The sequence below is a fragment of the Pteronotus mesoamericanus genome, unplaced genomic scaffold, assembly GCF_021234165.1.
Source record: "Pteronotus mesoamericanus isolate MK-2021 breed Mesoamerican mustached bat unplaced genomic scaffold, CSHL_Meso_final contig_25, whole genome shotgun sequence".
NCBI classification, from domain to species: Eukaryota; Metazoa; Chordata; class Mammalia; order Chiroptera; family Mormoopidae; genus Pteronotus; species Pteronotus mesoamericanus.
The window spans coordinates 31,652,281-31,669,177 of NW_026555105.1; the positions used below are offsets into that span (position 1 = coordinate 31,652,281).

The window sequence follows — 16,897 nt, forward strand, 5'->3', positions numbered from 1 at the left end:
TCTTTAAATGAATGTATTATACGGTATATAAATTATATATTAATAACTAAATTAAAAATAATAAAGATCAACCTTGGAAATTTCAAAAACAAGAAAATATTTGATGGCATTCCCCTGCATTCAAAACAAGCTAAGGTGTAATTGGTGTATTATCTTCCTTACAAGTTGTTTCTGTGAATTTTTCCATAAGTCATTATATATGTGTGATTTCTTCATGGCAAGAAATAAAAACCAACTAATGGGAAATGGAGTGAGGAAAAATTGCCAGGTTCCCAGAACTGGAAAAACAGGTTGAATACAGATTTGGCATGTCTCCAGCTAAAGTTTCCTGCACTAGCTCCCTCGCAGAAAGAAAAAAAAAAAAATGTAGCCATTTTGGAAGAGAAGACAATGTGATTAAATGTGTCAACCAATGTCTTCCAGAGAGGGAACACATTGTGGTTTCTGGGCAACAGACACCTTATTCAAAGGTCAAAACCCAGTTAGTATGAAACCTTCCCTTCCCCACTTCATTCAGAGTAGAATGAATTCATCATAATGTGTCTGTGTGTCTCTCTGTCTGTCCATATGTACCTATGTATGTCTATGCATGTGCATGTATGAGGAAAATTCTGGGGGGAAATGAACCTTACTATGATACCAGTACTAAGAATTTTAAGAATCTATACAATGAAGTTTATTCAATAAGAATAAAACAATTATAATTACATGTAAGCATATGGAAAAATCTCACAATCATAATATTGGGCAAAAAAAGTCAGACACAAGAAGTGTATTTTGCATGTTTCCATTGATATAAAATCAAGAAAATAAACAAAAGGGCCAAGCCAATCTGTGCTGTTAGAAGTGGAGATAATGGTTAACTTGGGGAGAGCTGTGGCTGGAGGGGGCCTGAACAGGATTCTAGGGTGCTGGCAATATTCTTCCTGTTTGAACACAGGGTTCACATTTTTATTTTGTATGGGGCCTGCAAATTAGGTAGCTAGTCCTGCTGTACAATGGGGTAAAGTAGGTTTACTGTTGTATGTGAAACAGCTTATTCTTGTATTATTTATTTATTTTTTTAATTTTGCATACTTTAATTTCAGAACAAAATAAAAAACAATGCACAACAACATCCAAACTCAATGTCAAATATGAGAAGGGAAGGCTTGAGGCCCTTGTAACCTGGCTTAGGCAAAGACAGGAGAGAAAAAAAGACACTAAACAGCAGAGGAAAACCAAGTGAACTAAGGCCACTCAGGGCTTCTAGGGAAGCCATGAAGACTCTACACAGAGGATACAAGGTCTGCAGATAGAAACTCCTAGTCTACTTCTTCCACGAGAGAGGCATCCTCATCACCCTCAAGGAAGGAAGATCTCATCAGGAATGGCAGCACTGGGTTCTTCTGCTGTTACTTCACCTTCATCAATGCCTAGACCTAGCTTGATCATGCGATAGATGCAGTTGGAGTGGGTCTGGGGATCTTCAAATGAGAAGCCAGAAGAGAGCAGCGCAGTTTCAAACAGCAATACTACAAGGTCCTTGACAGCCTTGTCATTCTTGTCTGCCTCTGCCTTCTGCCGTAAAGTCTCCACAATAGGGTGGTCAGGGTTGATCTACAGGTGCTTTTTGGCCATAATGTATCCCATTGTGGAGTTATCACGGAGTGCCTGGGCTTTCATGATACACTCCATGTTAGCTGTCCAGCTGTAGGTGCTAGTCACAATGCAGCAGGGTGAAGACACAAGCCTATTGGAGATTGTCACCTTCTCAACTTCTTATCCAAGACCTCTTTCATGAGTTTAGAGAGGTTCTCAAAATTGGCCTTGCTCTCTTCCATTTTCTTCTTCTCTTCATCCTCAGGTAGCTCCAGGCCCTCCTTGGTAACTGAGACCAAACTCTTCCCATCAAACTCCTTGAGCTGCTGTACACAGTACTCATCGATAGGCTCCATCATATACACTACCTCAAAGCCCCGTGTCCGTACTCGCTCCATCAAAGCAGGGTTGGCAACCTGCTCTTTGCTCTCACCAGTAATGTAATAGATTTCTGGGTCTCCTTCATGTAAGAGACATATTCTGAAAGAGAAGTCGTTTCATCTCCAGACTGGGAGGTGTGATGGCGCAGACGCTCGGAGAGGCGTCGCCAATTAGTTGAGTCCTCATGGATCCCAAGCTTTAGGTTTTTAGAGAATGCCTCATAGAATTTCTTATAGTTCTCCTTGTCTTCTGCCAGCTCAGAGAAGAGCTCAAGGCACTTCTTAACAATGTTTTTACAAATGACCTTCAAGGTTTTACTCTGCTGAAGCATTTCTCGGGAGATGTTCAGGGGCAGGTCCTCAGAGTCAACCACACTACGGATGAAGTTGAGATACTCCAATATCAACTCATCACAGCTGTCCATGATGAACACATGATGGACATAGTTTGATATTCTTCTTCTTATTATTATTATTACTCTCAAAGAGATCAAAGGGAGCCTGACAGGGAATGAACAGCAATGCCCTGAATTCCAACTGACCTTCTACAGAAAAGTGCTTGACTGCCAAGTGGTCTTTCCAGTCATTGGTAAGGCTCTTATAGAACTCTTCATATTCCTCCTGGGTGAGGTCATCAGGGTTCCTGGTCCAAATGGGCTTGGTCTTGTTCAGTTCTTCATGATTGACGTATTTCTCCTTAATCTTCTTTGTTTTCTTTTTCTTATCCTTAGCATTATCATCCTTCTGATCTGAGCCCACATCTTCAACCTTGGGTTTCTCCTCATCATCTTTATCTTCCTCTTCTTTCTCCCCTTTCTCTTCCTCTGCTTCATCATCAATGCTTTCTTTCCCTCGTTCCTTCTCCAAATAAAGGGTGATGGGATAACTTATGAACTGTGAGTGCTTCTTCACCACTTCTTTGACCCACCTCTCCTCTAAGTACAGTCTGGTCTTCTTTAAGGTGAAGGATCACTTTGGTACCCCGGCCAATGGGCTCATCATGGTCAGCTCGCACAGTGAAGGAACCCCCAGCAGAAGACTCCCAGGCATACTGCTCATCATCGTTGTGCTTTGTGGTCACAACTACTTTCTCTGTCACCAGGAAGGCAGAATAAAAGCCAACACCAAATTGTCCAATCATGAAGATGTCTGCACCAGTCTGAAGAGCTTCCATAAATGCTTTTGTACCAGACTTGACAATGGTTCCGAGATTATTTACAAGAGCAGCTTTGGTCATGCAAATGACTGTGGCTACCAGAGACAAAGTGCATTCCTGAGGGTTGGGGATGATGTCAATTTTCAGCTCTTTACCACCATCCAACTTGGAAGGGTCAGTCAGGCTCTCATAGGGTATCTTGTCCAAGGCATCAGAAGCATTACTGATCAACTCCCGAAGGAAAATTTCCTTGTTAGAGTAGAAGGTATCGATGATGAAAGACATGAGTTGGGCAATTTCTGCCTGGAAGGCAAAAGTCTCCACCTCCTCCTCTCCATGGCGCACTTCCTCGGGCATCTTAAAGGTGAAGAGATGCAAGTACTAGAGAGCAGGGACTATTTTTGGCTCACACACAGCAAACCGCATACACGGGGTTGACTCAAGGGCTCTTGTATTATTTATTAATGATTGTATTATTCTCCATATGAACAACTGTAAACCTACTTTTGCCCCACCCTGTATTTTCTGTCTGGGAATTCAAGAAAAAATATTTACAGCATCTCCACAAGATATCATAAATCATGAGTTCAGGACAGGAAAAAAAATCAGTGAGGACAAGCCAGTCTGAAGAAAGTAAGAATTCTTATAAACATTTATAGGTACCCCAGTATTGGTACCATTCAAATTTGAATACCTCTCTTGTGGTTTACAGAGGAGAAAAAAAAATAATCAAGGTGAACTGAATTTTGAACCCAAATACCAAGTTGATATAAAACATTATCTTTTATGCTTTTTTCTTTCCACAAAGAAGAATAATGCATTTGATCACCAATCGCTAATTAGTTGTGATGTTTCATCTATTTCTTTTCTGAAAAACGTTGCTTACATTTTTTTAATTTTATGGATTTTTAAAAACTGTACATGTCCATTCTTTGCCTTCACAACTAGATTGCTGAATGTTCATCACTTAAATAGCATATATTCCTTGATGCAAGTGACATCTGTTATCAATGTCCTACAAGCCACCCTCTATACAATTGGGATTCCAAAGTTAATTGGCTGACCAGTTTTAATGTCTTATCAAATGTTGCTTTGAACTGAAGCCTCCAAAGTTAACAGTTTGCTTTTTCTTGAAAAGACTTAAAATAAGGACCATCAGGTCTTCCAATGTTTTTAATTTTATAGGAGTGCTGTGCAGTTCTGAGTAATTTTGACTTTAAATGGCTCAGATAACACAGGGTAAAAGGTGTGAAGCAAACTAAAAAATTATTAAAAACTCAGCTGCATTACAGAGTAGTTTTTAACTATCTGGGACCTAAAATTAAACAAATAATTCTGTGAGCCTCTGTTTTAAATGTATAATATGGAAATTTTATTGTCTATTATTGTGGAGATTATGATGAATACTCAAATATGGAAAAGTTCTGAGAAACTATTTAGAATATTGCTAATAAAGCAAGAAGATTACAGTGGCAGTTCAGATACCAATGAAACAGATTATTCAACAAATTTCTGAAGTGTAGTTTACAAAGAGTAAAAAACTTAACTTTCACATGTTTGTTTTGTTGATTAGGTTCCACTTATAGGTGAGATCATATGGCGTTTGTCTTTCATCCCCTGACTTATTTCACTTGGCATAATGCTTTTCAATTCCATCCATGCTGTCGCAAAGGCTCAAAGGAGAAAGGGCTCTTTCTTTCTTTGTGCTGCGTAGTATGCCATTGTGTAAATATACCATAGTTTTTTGATCCAGTCATTTACTGATGGGCACTTAGGTTGTTTCCAGCACTTGACTATTGTAAATAGTGCTGCCAAGAACATTGGGGTGCATAGGTTCTTTTCGATTGATGTTTTGGGATTCTTAGGATGTAATCCCAGCAGTGGAATCGCTGGGTCAAAAGGCAGTTCCATTTTGAGAATTCAGAGGAAATTCTGAACTGTTTCCCACAACGGCAGCACCAGTCTGCATTCCCATCAATAGTGTACTAGGGTTCCCTTTTCTCCAAAATCTTGCCAGCAGTTTTAGTTTGTTGATTTGTTTATCATGGCCATTCTGATTGGTGTGAAGTGGTGGTTTCTCATTGTGGTTTTAATTTGCATTTCTCTGATGACTAGTGATGCTGAGCATCTTTTCATATATCTTTGGGCCCTGTGTATGTCCTCCTTGGAGAAGTGTCTGTTCATGTCCTTTGCCCATTTTTTAATTGGATTGGTTGTCTTCCAGGAGTGGAGCTGTGTGAGTTCTTTATATATTTTGGAGATCAAAACCTTGTCCAAAGTTTCACTGGCAATTATATTTTCCCATATGGTTGGTTCCCTTTTCATTTTGCTGATGTTTTCTTTAGTCAAGCAGAAGTTTCTTATTTTGATAAACATGACACCATCACGGAAATAATCAAGTAGATCAATGAAATAAAATGAGCATTCTAGAAACAAACAAACATATATATACATATATGTCTAAAAATGTAATATTTGATTAAATTTATATTTCAAATCAATGGGTAAAATAAGGCTTAGTCAACAAATAAGGTACATGGGCCACTATTACTTGAAATAAAACATATATAGAGCCCTATCTCACATTATACAAAAAATATTCAAGTTAAAAATTAATATGTAAAATCTAAGGAGTTTTAGGACAAAATACAAAATAATATTTTTCTTACCCTGGAGTAAAATATTCAAACCCAGAAGATCTAAAGTAAAATATTGACAATACGACTATATTAAACATTTAAGACTATATAATAATATACATATAAAAAAGTTAAAGGACAGGTAAGAGAAAAAGACAGTATTTGCAACATACCAAAAAAAGGGTTAATAGTTTTTTTTAGGGAATAAATTCTACATTTAGTAAAAAAATGGATAAAGAATACCAAAAAGTTATTTTAAGCTTTTTAAAAAAAAAATAATAGAAATAGGCAAGAAAAATACAAAAATAGGTTTGTTTCAACAAATAATAAAGTATCAATTAGCACATCACTGTCACAATCAGATTATTATATATTAAAAATATTGGTAATATCAAGTATTGGTGACTGTGAAATAAATTGGGTATTCATATACTCTTTTTCTTCATCCTCTCAAAGCAGCCACTTTAACATATCTTGCAATGCTGGTTTAGTGAAGGTGTATTTTTTAGCCTTCTTTTGTCTGGGAAACTTCTTATTTCACCTTCCATTTTCATTGAGAGCCTTGCTGAGTAGAGCAGCCTTGGTTGTAGGCCTTTGCTTTTCATGACTTGGAATATTTCTTGCTATTCCCTTCCGGCTTGTAGTGTTTCTGTTGAGAAGTCACCTGCTAGTCGTATCGGAGCTTCCTTGTATGTCACTACTTGTTTCTCCCTTGCTGCCTTTAGGATTCTCTCTTTGTCCTTGATATTTTCCATTTTGATAATGATGTGTCTTGGAGTAGGCCTGACTGGGTGGACTTGTGTGAATTTTTGTCTCCTCCAATTACAGAAGTTTTCCATCATTACTTTTTCAAACAGGTTCTCTATCCCTTGGTCCTCTTCCGCTCCTTCTGGTATCCCTATTATAAGGATATTATTACATTTCAGGTTGTCTTGCATTTCCCTTAAACACTTCTTCATTGTTTTTGAGTCATTTTTCATTTTATTTTTCTTTCTGGAAGCTTTTTTCTACCTTATCCTCCAGCTCGCTGATTCAATCCTCTGCTTCATCTAGCCTGATTTTGATTCCTTCTACTGTGTTATTCAATTCAGAAATGGTATTATTCATTTACTCTTGTCTCTTGTTGGTAGTTTCTATGTCCTTTTTCATGCTGATACAGTTTGCAGTAAGTTCCTCATAGTTTCCCTGTAGTTTCTGGTAATTCTCTCTGAGCTCACTGAACTCATTGGGCTTCCTTAGAACCATTGTTTTGAACTTAGTACCTGATAGTTTACTTGCCTCTATTTCATTTAGTTCTCTTTCTGGGGATTCCTCCTTTCCTTTTGACTGGGGTGTTTCTTTGTCTTCCCGTTATTTGTCAGACTCCTTTTTTCTTCTGCTTCTTAAATTGATCTGTCTTGATTTCCTGACTTTGTGGTGTGAACTTCTATGCAAGGAGACTGCTGTTTTTTCTTTCTGGATCTGCCTCTGATGATGTCAGATATTGTCCCTGTCTAACCTTAGGCAGTCTGTTTGAGGAATCTGTCTGTGGCTGTCTCCTTCAGTTGTTAATCTAGTCACTCTGCACTCAACAATTAGGTTTAAGCACCACAGAGCAACGCAGAGTCCCTCCTGGGGGCAAGGCTATTGTTTCCTTTCAGGCTATTGTCACTCAGGGCAGTTGTCTGCCTGAGCAAGATGGCTGCTGCGGTATAGGGGATGAATCAGCACCAGGATCCTGCTGGCTACTCTCTCAGTTCTCTCCCCAAAGCCTCCTTCCCCAGTCTCTCCTCAGGCATCTCTACCCTACTCTATCCTCGCATTTCCAGGAGACCAGGATAAGTGGCTGCAAATACAGATTTATGCATTGGCCCTTTAAAAGGCTCTTTGTGTCTACAGCTGCCCATCTCTGGAAGAGAGTAACCCTGTTGCTTTTCACAGCTGGTTGTTATCTGTTAATTGTCTGGGCTATGGTGCTGTAGGCTGGAGATCCCTGGTTATGGTTTAGACCCTGCTCTTCTCAGGGGAATCCAACTGGCCATTTCAATGTCCCTCTGGCACTGCTGCTTGTGGGCACCCTGCCTGCCTTCTCGAGTCTCTATCACACTTCTTACCAGTTAAGTTGTGCTAAAGCTGATTCTTCTGTCTGTCTGAGGTTATAAGGCTCCTCTCTCCCTATTGTTCAGTTGTTTGTTCCAGGTGATTTCGCCACAGTTTAGTTGTAATTCCAGATCAGTCCTGAGAGGAGGTCAGTGTGATTTCCATCGCTCCTCCACCATCTTGACTTCCTCAGTAACCATTTGGAATGCTTAAAAGAAAATAAAATAGTGTTTTTATGCTTTAAATTTTATTTATTTTTGTTGTTTAATTGCAGTTGTCCTCATTTTCCCCCATTACCCACTCCTGCACTACCCACCCCCTACCTCCCACATCAATACTTCCCCCCATTGTCTTTTTCCATGTGTCCTTTATGCATGTTCCTTGACTTGACCTTACTTTCAGGGATCATTTCTATAGTTTGTTATGTTTTAAATTTTAAAAGCACTTAATTAACTAAGTGTTAAATGTTTTAAAGCAATGCATTAACTAAATTTATAAATGTCACTTTTGTTTAAGAAGAATTTAGCCTACTCAACTTACATTAATCAAATATCAATTAACAATCACAAAATTACTTATTCTTAGTTTATACAGAAGTTATAACAAGATTTATAGGTGGAACTTAGCCTGGTTGTCAGTTTGTAATTTAACATACCAAATATTATTTTAAAACCACCCAAACAAATCATCATTGCTTTAACAAATAACCCCCCCAAAGAAAGAAATAAACTAATTTTGGTAGATATAAAAGTGTTTTTTGAATTAACAAAGTCTAGTAGCTGCCCCTAAAATACAGTGGCTTCGAGAAGCTCATCTTGAAACATCTAGAATAGTAAAGTGATATTAGTAGTTCTTGAGTGCTTCTTAGAAGTATCCAGCTCTATATTTTGAGAGTCTGAATCCTGGACCTTTTTTAAAAATACATGTTCAGTTTCATAGGCAAAACTGATATCCATAAGTAAGATGAACCCTGTTCTTTGCTCAGAGACACTCTGAGAGTAGTTGTTACTACAAGGACTTATGTAGACACTACTTCCTGGAAGAAAAACAGAAATATTCCACTGTTGCTGACCTCAGGTAGTAGTCATTGCTAACATGATTTTTTTTTATTTAAAAGAGCATTGCCATTTCATTAGCCCATGTTTTGAAAAAAAAGAAAAGAGCCCTGGCTGGTGTGGCTCAGTGGATTGAATGCCAGCTTGTGAACTACAGGGTGGCCTGTATGATTTCTAGTCTGGGTTGTGGACCAGGTCCTCCAGCTGGAGGCATGCAAGAGGCAATCACACATTGATGTTTCTCCCTCCCTTTCCCTCTCTCTAAAAATAAATAAATAATTTTTTTTAAATAAGAAAAGAAAAGAAACCCTGACATGTGACATCTGTAATGTTGGTACCTGGCCTTCTATATCATGATGTTTACAACTTGTTGATAAAAAGTCTTTGAGCGGAATTATCTTATACTGAGAATTATCCAGACTGAATTTTTTTAAAAATTTAAATACTCCCCTGTAGAAGAATCCCAGACAATGAAATTCCAGTAGATATTGAGATGTCATTAGATCTTTGCCTCTAATTAAGAGACGTCATATTTTAATGAATCAGAAAGGCAAAACAATTTTTGTTATTTGGCCAGTTCAATTAAATTTCCAAAATCATATCACTTTCTGTTATTTTTCTTCTTGACTGATATATAAAGACAACAGCTGAGGGGCAGAAATCATGATATTAGGGAAATGAGATTTGTTCTGGACTCAGAAACCTAGGGTTCATGATCTACTTCTGCCACATAGTCTTGGAGCTTTGTAAAGTCACTTAACTTGCTGGAACTTTAGTTTTTGCATCATCATTACCCGCCATTATACAAGAAAAGATTAATTCACCAAATAGATTTCTAGACACTGTACAATTTTGACCATTAATTTTGCTCATTTCTTCTTTTCTGTCAACTTTCCATCTCCAAGCGGTTCCAAAGCTTTTTCAGAACACATTACCAAGCCTCTGAACTTCCTTTTCTTGCCTACCTCTAGAAGCTGGTATCTGGACAAAAGTGTCCCTTCAGATAACACCACAAGAACATCATTAACTAATTTGTTCTTCATCCTTAATACACTAAAGGAAAAGTTTATTTTTACCTTTAATAATGATAGATCTTGAGTAGAAGATATGCAGGTGCTATTAACTCTTAGTTTTGTGGGGGCAAAGACTGCCTACGTCTTGTTCATTGTTGTAATGAGAAGCTTAGCAAATAACCTAATAAACAATAGTTATTCAAACAATTGTCGGGTTTACTGGTTGATCTAAAATACATTTATTTATTCAGAGACATCGAATCATACTCAATAATTAGTCTGTGTTTTACTGTTGATCAATGTCTTAGCTCATTAGGGTTGCTATAACAAAATACTATAAACTGAATAGCTCGTAAACAACAGAATTCATTCCTCACAGTTATGAAGGCTGAGAAGTCCAAAATTAAGGCACCAGAATATTTGGTGTCTAGTGAGGACCCGCTTCCTAAAGGTGCATATTTTTGCTATAACCATACATGGCTGAAGGGGCAAGGGAACTTCTTGACATCTTTTTATGAGAGCACTAATTCCATTATGAGGTCTCTATCTTAATGACATGACCTAACTACCGCTCAACAACCCCACCTCGTAATACCATTGCCTTGTGAGTTAAGATTTCAACAGAAGAATTTTGAGGGGAACACAAACATTCAGACTAGAAGCAATCAATATTTTACACTCAAAGCTACCACTTACTCAAACAGACTTGCACACTTATTTTCACTGGAGATGGTATAAAACAGTGAGTTACCATTGATTATGCCTGTCCTCAGCATCTGATGCTGAATGGTTGGTATGTTCAGATGATTTTGTGCACACAGCAATTCACATATTCCAATATGGCAAGTAGGAAAGTTGTAAGAGTGAAAATACATGGTAGACATTTCCTGAACATCTATGCTTGATTTTCTAACCTTGGCAAATTGGGATTAGGAGAAAACAAAAGTGAAGCAGATTTCATCTATGTTTTGAGATTTTTTTAATGTATAGTTTTTGTCCCTTGGTAAAAAGAAGATAAAAAGCAAGAAGAAAAAGTGGAGGAAGAGGAAAAGTAGAAGAAAAAGGAAAATTTAAGAGAAGAAAGAGAAAAAGAAAGAACAAAAGAAGGAAGAATAAAAATATCTAATGTTCAGAATTTAGTTTTACTTCAAAATCCTCATGTTAGTAATAATTTTCTACAGGTCAGTAAATCTCAGTCAAAATAACAGTGTCTTCAACCTGTCTTTCTCAGTAAGCTGAGGCAGTCAGGCCAACAGTGATCAGCGCTCCCTCCTACCCTTCCATCAATCTTTTGGATATGTCTAGAGAAAATAAGCCAACAACACAGGTTTAGCTCCCAACTCCCAGTGTAATGACCATGGAAGAGAGAGACCAATAAAAAGCTAGTTCTGCTCTGACAGCAATGGCTAGGAGAGATGCAATATAAATTCTGAGCTTGAGACACAAAGGGTATTAACTTGGTATTAACTCTCACATGCAAACTGTGGTTAAGAAAAGCATGATCACAATCTCCTCTGTAAGCCACCATTTTCTGGAAGAGAAACAAAACCTATCCAAATCTGAGAACTAGGAAATGAGATTTTGACAGCAAGGGCTGTTCCTATCTTTTTGTTTTTGTTTTCTCTTTATTTGTTTTTGTCCATTGACCCAATAAATGGGTTACTTTTCTAAGTGTCTGATGTTTAAGAAGCCTTGATTCAGGAAAACAATGAAAGTGGGTTTGGGAGGACTCAGCAGGCTTTAAATGATTGACACTGACAACCATATCACTACATGCCATTTGATAGTGATAGGAGAAAACACACCTCTGATCGAAGCACTGAGCAACTGAGCTAACAAGTAAACTAGAACTGCTTGGGACTGGGATGCTACGGTCACCATCTGCCCCACCACACCTGACTCACCAAACCAATGTTTTGTTTTCCTATCACCATCAAGCATTAGCCACAAAAATATTTTATCTCACTTTATAGGTGGAGAAAGTAAGGCATAAAGAGAGAAAATGGCTTCCCCCTCCCCAAGTTCACATAATAAAGATAATGGAGCCATGATAAGACCTCCTAGACTTCTGTATTACAGGGATTCTTTATGAGTTAGTACCTTTCATTACATCATTGCTTTTAACCTTAGGTTAAATATTAAGTAAGTTTAACATTAGGTGGGTTCTGAATATTCTTTCTTTCCCCATTTTTGTATTGTGGTAAAATATGCATCACATAAAATTTATCATTTTAACTATTTTAAAATTTACAGTTCAGTGGCATTATGTACACTCACATTGTTGTGCAGCCATTAGCACCATCTATTGCCAAAACTTTTTCTGTCTTCTCCAACTAAAACTCTGTGCCTCTTAAACGGTAACTTATTCTCTCCTTTCCCAGCTCCTGGTAATTACTTCTGAATGTTATTTTACTGCAAAAAGAATTGTTGACTTTGAGCTTGATTTACAACCAAGAAAATGTAATTAGATGTGCAAGGGAAAGGTAGGGGAGAGATGTAAATTCAGTACTGACTGTAAGTACATAGATGACTCCAGATGAGTGTGCTGTGTGTGTATGTCTTTAAAAAATTTTTCCTCCTCCCAGACCGCCCCCTCATAGTTCACCACTGGCTTTTGCAGTCTCCTCATTTCCTCAGTCCTTGGACAATCTCTGCTGCTTCAGGAGTTAGGAAGCCACAGTCTGAACTGAGGAGTGGAAAGGTAACATTTTGTTTGTAGTTTCAAAGATCTGATCAAAAGATAGACTGTTGCTCTTCTTCTGGAAAAGCCTGATTGGTAGGATTCCTCTAAACGCTCAGCCCCAAGTGCTTTATGCCATCCCCTCACTAACTTCAAAACTGCAGCTTGCCGAGAAACACCGGAGAAAAACCTGCTGGGTTCCATCATTTCATACAAATGGCCAGTTCTGGAGGTGGTGCTGTTTGCAACGGAAAACTACCCAATCACAAGAAGCAAAGTGACAACTCACAGAATGGAAACTGTACAAAGAATGGGATAGCGAAAGAAGCCCAGGTAAGAGGCAATTTCTCCCTGACTCCAAATGACCAGACCATTTCAATATTTCTTTTTAAAGCTGTTTGAAGCTGTCTTAGCTGAAAGTCCATCTTAAGAAGTGTTATGTGTTTAGACTCTTCATTTCAGCTAATTTCATAATGTTTGGCTACCAAACGGCTTAAGTGTGGGTTAATGAGAGAATTTCTTCTCTGTATAAGAGAGGTGAATATGTAGTCCCAAGAGCCTTTTAAACCCTAAAAATACAAACATACCTATTAGACTTTTATTGTCCCTCAAGCATTTCTGGAGACAGAATTGTGAAGCTTCAAACTTTTCAGCTAAATTTCAGTCCATCAGAAAATCATGACAGGCTACATTCATTATGCTTCATAAGAAAAAGAGGAAGTGGAAGTAAACTGAAAGTTGCCCAGAGTATGTGGTATGAATGGCATTTTCCCCTTTCCATGAGAAATACCTCTCTGGATAAAAGGTGAATTACTTTTGGTGTTTAGTGAAGCATTGTCATAGCTTGCAGTTTGATTTTCAGCCAGAGTCTTTCTTTGAAACTTGACATCATGGCCTTTCTTTTGAAGACACTTCAGAAAGTGTGGCTTATTGTTACATGCTGCACACAGGAATCAAACAATCTTTTATTTTATCATTTGATACAGTTTTTGGCTCCTGAAATGTTTGATGGGGCTATACTGAGGAGGAAGAGAAGGAACTCAATAAATATTGTTCACTTATTCAAAGAGGGAGCTGGGCAAGGCAGTTCCCCATTTTCCACATGATGCCCTAGCTCACTGCTCTGAGTAGCAGTGGTGAGCTCACCTGCTTCAGAAGCAAATTAGCATAACCAAACAGGTAGCTTCACTGTTGGGAAATGAGAAGCTGGGCAGGGCACTCTTGCAGTCCTCCACCACTCATCCTTCCTCAGAGAATCAGCATCTGCCCAGCCCAGGGGAAAGGTCAGATTGTTGTAAGATCACAGGACAGGTTGGGCTCGCTGGGAGCCAATCCACCTCTCAGTACATTAAATCTGTATATCGAGTTGGAAGAGATGAAGGGGCAATGAGGAGGGGGGCACTCTGGAGCATAGGCTGTATGTAAATAGGCTGTGGTCAACTCTTTAAAAAAGGCATTACCCTAGCCTTAAGAGTGTCTGCCGAAAATCTCAGGCCTGGACTCTCCCCGCTGAGTATTTGAAACTTAGTGCCGTGTAATGAGAAAACACTCAACCCTGTCATTTGTATGAGGGCAGTCATAATAATCTGTACTATTTGTCAATGTGTCAGTCCAGACTATCACCCAAGATACTCCTTGTCCCTGAAATGCCTGTGATGCTGGACACTTGCCTACTCACGTTCTGAAACATTCTGACCCTGAGGGCTCTCATTTGGGCTGAGATGCCCTCCAAGCCATCCCCTCTCTTTACTTATTTTGGATTTATAACCACTTTCTAGGGTCTGAGGTAGCTAGATGGCTGCCATTACAACCGTTCCTAAGTAAGAACAAAAGCCAGTATCCTAAAGGTTTGTTGCTAAGTGCTCCTTAAGTAAAGGTTCATTACTAAATAGCCTTTGACTTTGAGGCTTCCCTGAGAGCTACAGGAAATATCAAGGCTGTTGTTATCTTTTCTGACAAGATGCCTTCCTAAAGAGCCATCTAGAACCTATTGGCTCAGATAAATTTAAGTGTCACTAAGTTGGAATTGGCAACCACTGAGAGCCCCAATCACTGCTTAAAAATATTTTCCAGAAAAAATAAACCCTGCTGAGACCATAGTGTTGAAAGACAGACAAAGGCCTGCTTCCTTGCCATGATGTGGATGAATATGTCTTCACTATTATGATCCTCAGTTAGAGTTTTAGTACATTTTGCCAAGTGGCCCTTTAACAAACTTGGTCTTGATCAAAAACCTGTACAGTGGATAAGGAATCCATAAAGGCTTACCAATGTCCTGGGCCAGTAGTCTTCCAAGTATGTTCTGCCTGCCTAGAGTCCTATGAAGCAGCATCTAAAGTCCTTCCAGCTCCTCTGAAGATCCCCTAATTCTTCCTGTTTTTTTGCATCCACATGGCAATACATTTGTCTCCAGTATATATTGGGATACCCTGTAAGATTCTGTTAACACAGGGTTTTCTGGAATAAAGACATAACTTAAAAAAGCAGTGTTAGGCAGCCTCTCAGGAGCCCTCCTTTTCTTTGTCCCCATGCAGCCTTGCTTCCCTGCCCTGGCATTGGGGCTGAGGCCCACTTCCCCAGCCTTGACATTGGCAGAGGACCCAGATTCTGCTCTGGAAACCAAGAGTTCCTTTCTGGGCCTTTTTTGGAACTTGACTGTATTGCCTTTTCTTTTTCTCTTTAAACTTCGTATGACCTGAGAATGCTCTGATCATTGGTTTTCATCACTGATTAAAGCCATTTCTTTGATCACTTCTGATATGCTAACCTATCTCTTGCTCTTGAGGGAGAGAGCTGTTGTCAGAGAGGATTTGTTCTCACTCCTCTTGCGCATACCCACATAACAGACAGAAGGACCCTTAATGTCTTCACCCAAACTTGATAGTTTCTTTAATTTTCTATTCATTAACTTAATCTCCATATAATTGCTCTGCGACCCCCACTCAGTATTTTGGACCTGGTCATAAATTTTATTAGGAAAGCCTGAAGCTAGGAAGGTAGTCATTGTGTCTTTAATGCTCTTAATATTGCATTTCCTCAGAGGTATATTCATGGAATAGAGCCTGCATTTTCTTCTATGAAATAGATTCTAAGAGATGAAAGAAAACTGTTGAAATTTTTCCTAATCATTTCCTTTCATAGCAAACAAAAATGTCCTGGGGTTAGAATTATTCTAATTCAGTGTGTTCTTGGCCCTCAACATTGTAACATGACAAAACATCATATAGTGACCCCTAAATGGCAGCTGCTCATTCTATTGTTTATTCATTCAGTCACCAATATTTATTAAGAATCTATTATCCTTGGGACATGTAAAGATATATTAAAAAGTTTGTAATTTACCTATTGGCATGAAAATTATGACTGAAGCTAATCTTCCTGTTTTCCACACCTTACTATGTTCTCTTGAGACCCACAATATCCTGGTACAGCTGCTTTTCTGTTATGACATAAACTTCTTCTGGAGGTAAGAACCATGACTGACAGTTCATTTGTACACAGCAGAAACTGCTTGGCAGGTCCCTGTAAACATTAGTGTTTGCAGGGCTCATCTAGGCTGCACATTGATTTAAACAGAGGTTAGCAATCTGACCACGTATTAGGAGAATTCATGAACTAAATGCTTTGGAAATCCCATGTAATTACTCCAAATTTTCATTTCATTCTCATCTACAATCATCTCTAGTACATTTTGTTTTTTGGTTCTGATTTCCTAAAAAAAAAAAATCCCAATGTAACAAGTTTTTTCTGTGACCTCCCTGCTGAGCCCCCATTATTTTTATTGGATCATCATGGTAAAGCTTTCCTGTGTGTCAGGTACTGCAGGTATTAAGATGAAAATATTCAGTCCCCATTTATGCATAGTTCACAAGTGTGAAAGACTGACAAGTAAACAAGTAATTATAGTTTTTAATGGTAAGTTCTATAATAGATGTTGCAGTTATCTATTGCTATATAACAAGCACCATGAAACTCAATAGCTTAAAACAACTACTGTATTGTTCATGATTTTTGTGGGCCAGGAACTTGGGTAGGGCTTGTCCATGCTCCAACGTGGTATTTGACATGTATCCAAGAAGGACCCACTCACATGTCTGAGACCTTGATGCTAGTTGTCATGCAAGTTACCTTGTATCTCTTTTATAAAGATACCTTCTCCATGTGGTATCTTATTATCTGCAGAGTAACATAAGCTTTTTTACATGAAGGCTAGCTTCCAAAAGAGTGAAAATGGAAAATGCATATCCCCTTATTGGCATAGGCTTACTTTTGCTGTGTTCTGTCATCAAAGCTAGTCACAAGACCAGCCCAGAT

The 16,897-nt window shown here is 38.5% G+C and overlaps 1 protein-coding gene and 1 pseudogene across 1 annotated transcript in view; one reads left to right on the forward strand and one right to left on the reverse strand.

The window, feature by feature from the left end:
• Positions 1–1,304: 1,304 nt before the first annotated feature.
• On the reverse strand, positions 1,305–3,474 carry LOC129070539 (heat shock protein HSP 90-beta-like; annotated as a pseudogene).
• Positions 3,475–12,640: 9,166 nt separating this feature from the next.
• SPTLC3 (serine palmitoyltransferase long chain base subunit 3) overlaps positions 12,641–16,897 on the forward strand; it is a 148,158-nt gene continuing 143,901 nt past the window's right edge. The window contains exon 1 of the mRNA XM_054574064.1: positions 12,641–12,916. Within this exon, the coding sequence (XP_054430039.1) occupies positions 12,800–12,916 (117 nt within the window). The 5' untranslated portion in view covers positions 12,641–12,799. The remainder of the gene's footprint in view (positions 12,917–16,897) is intronic.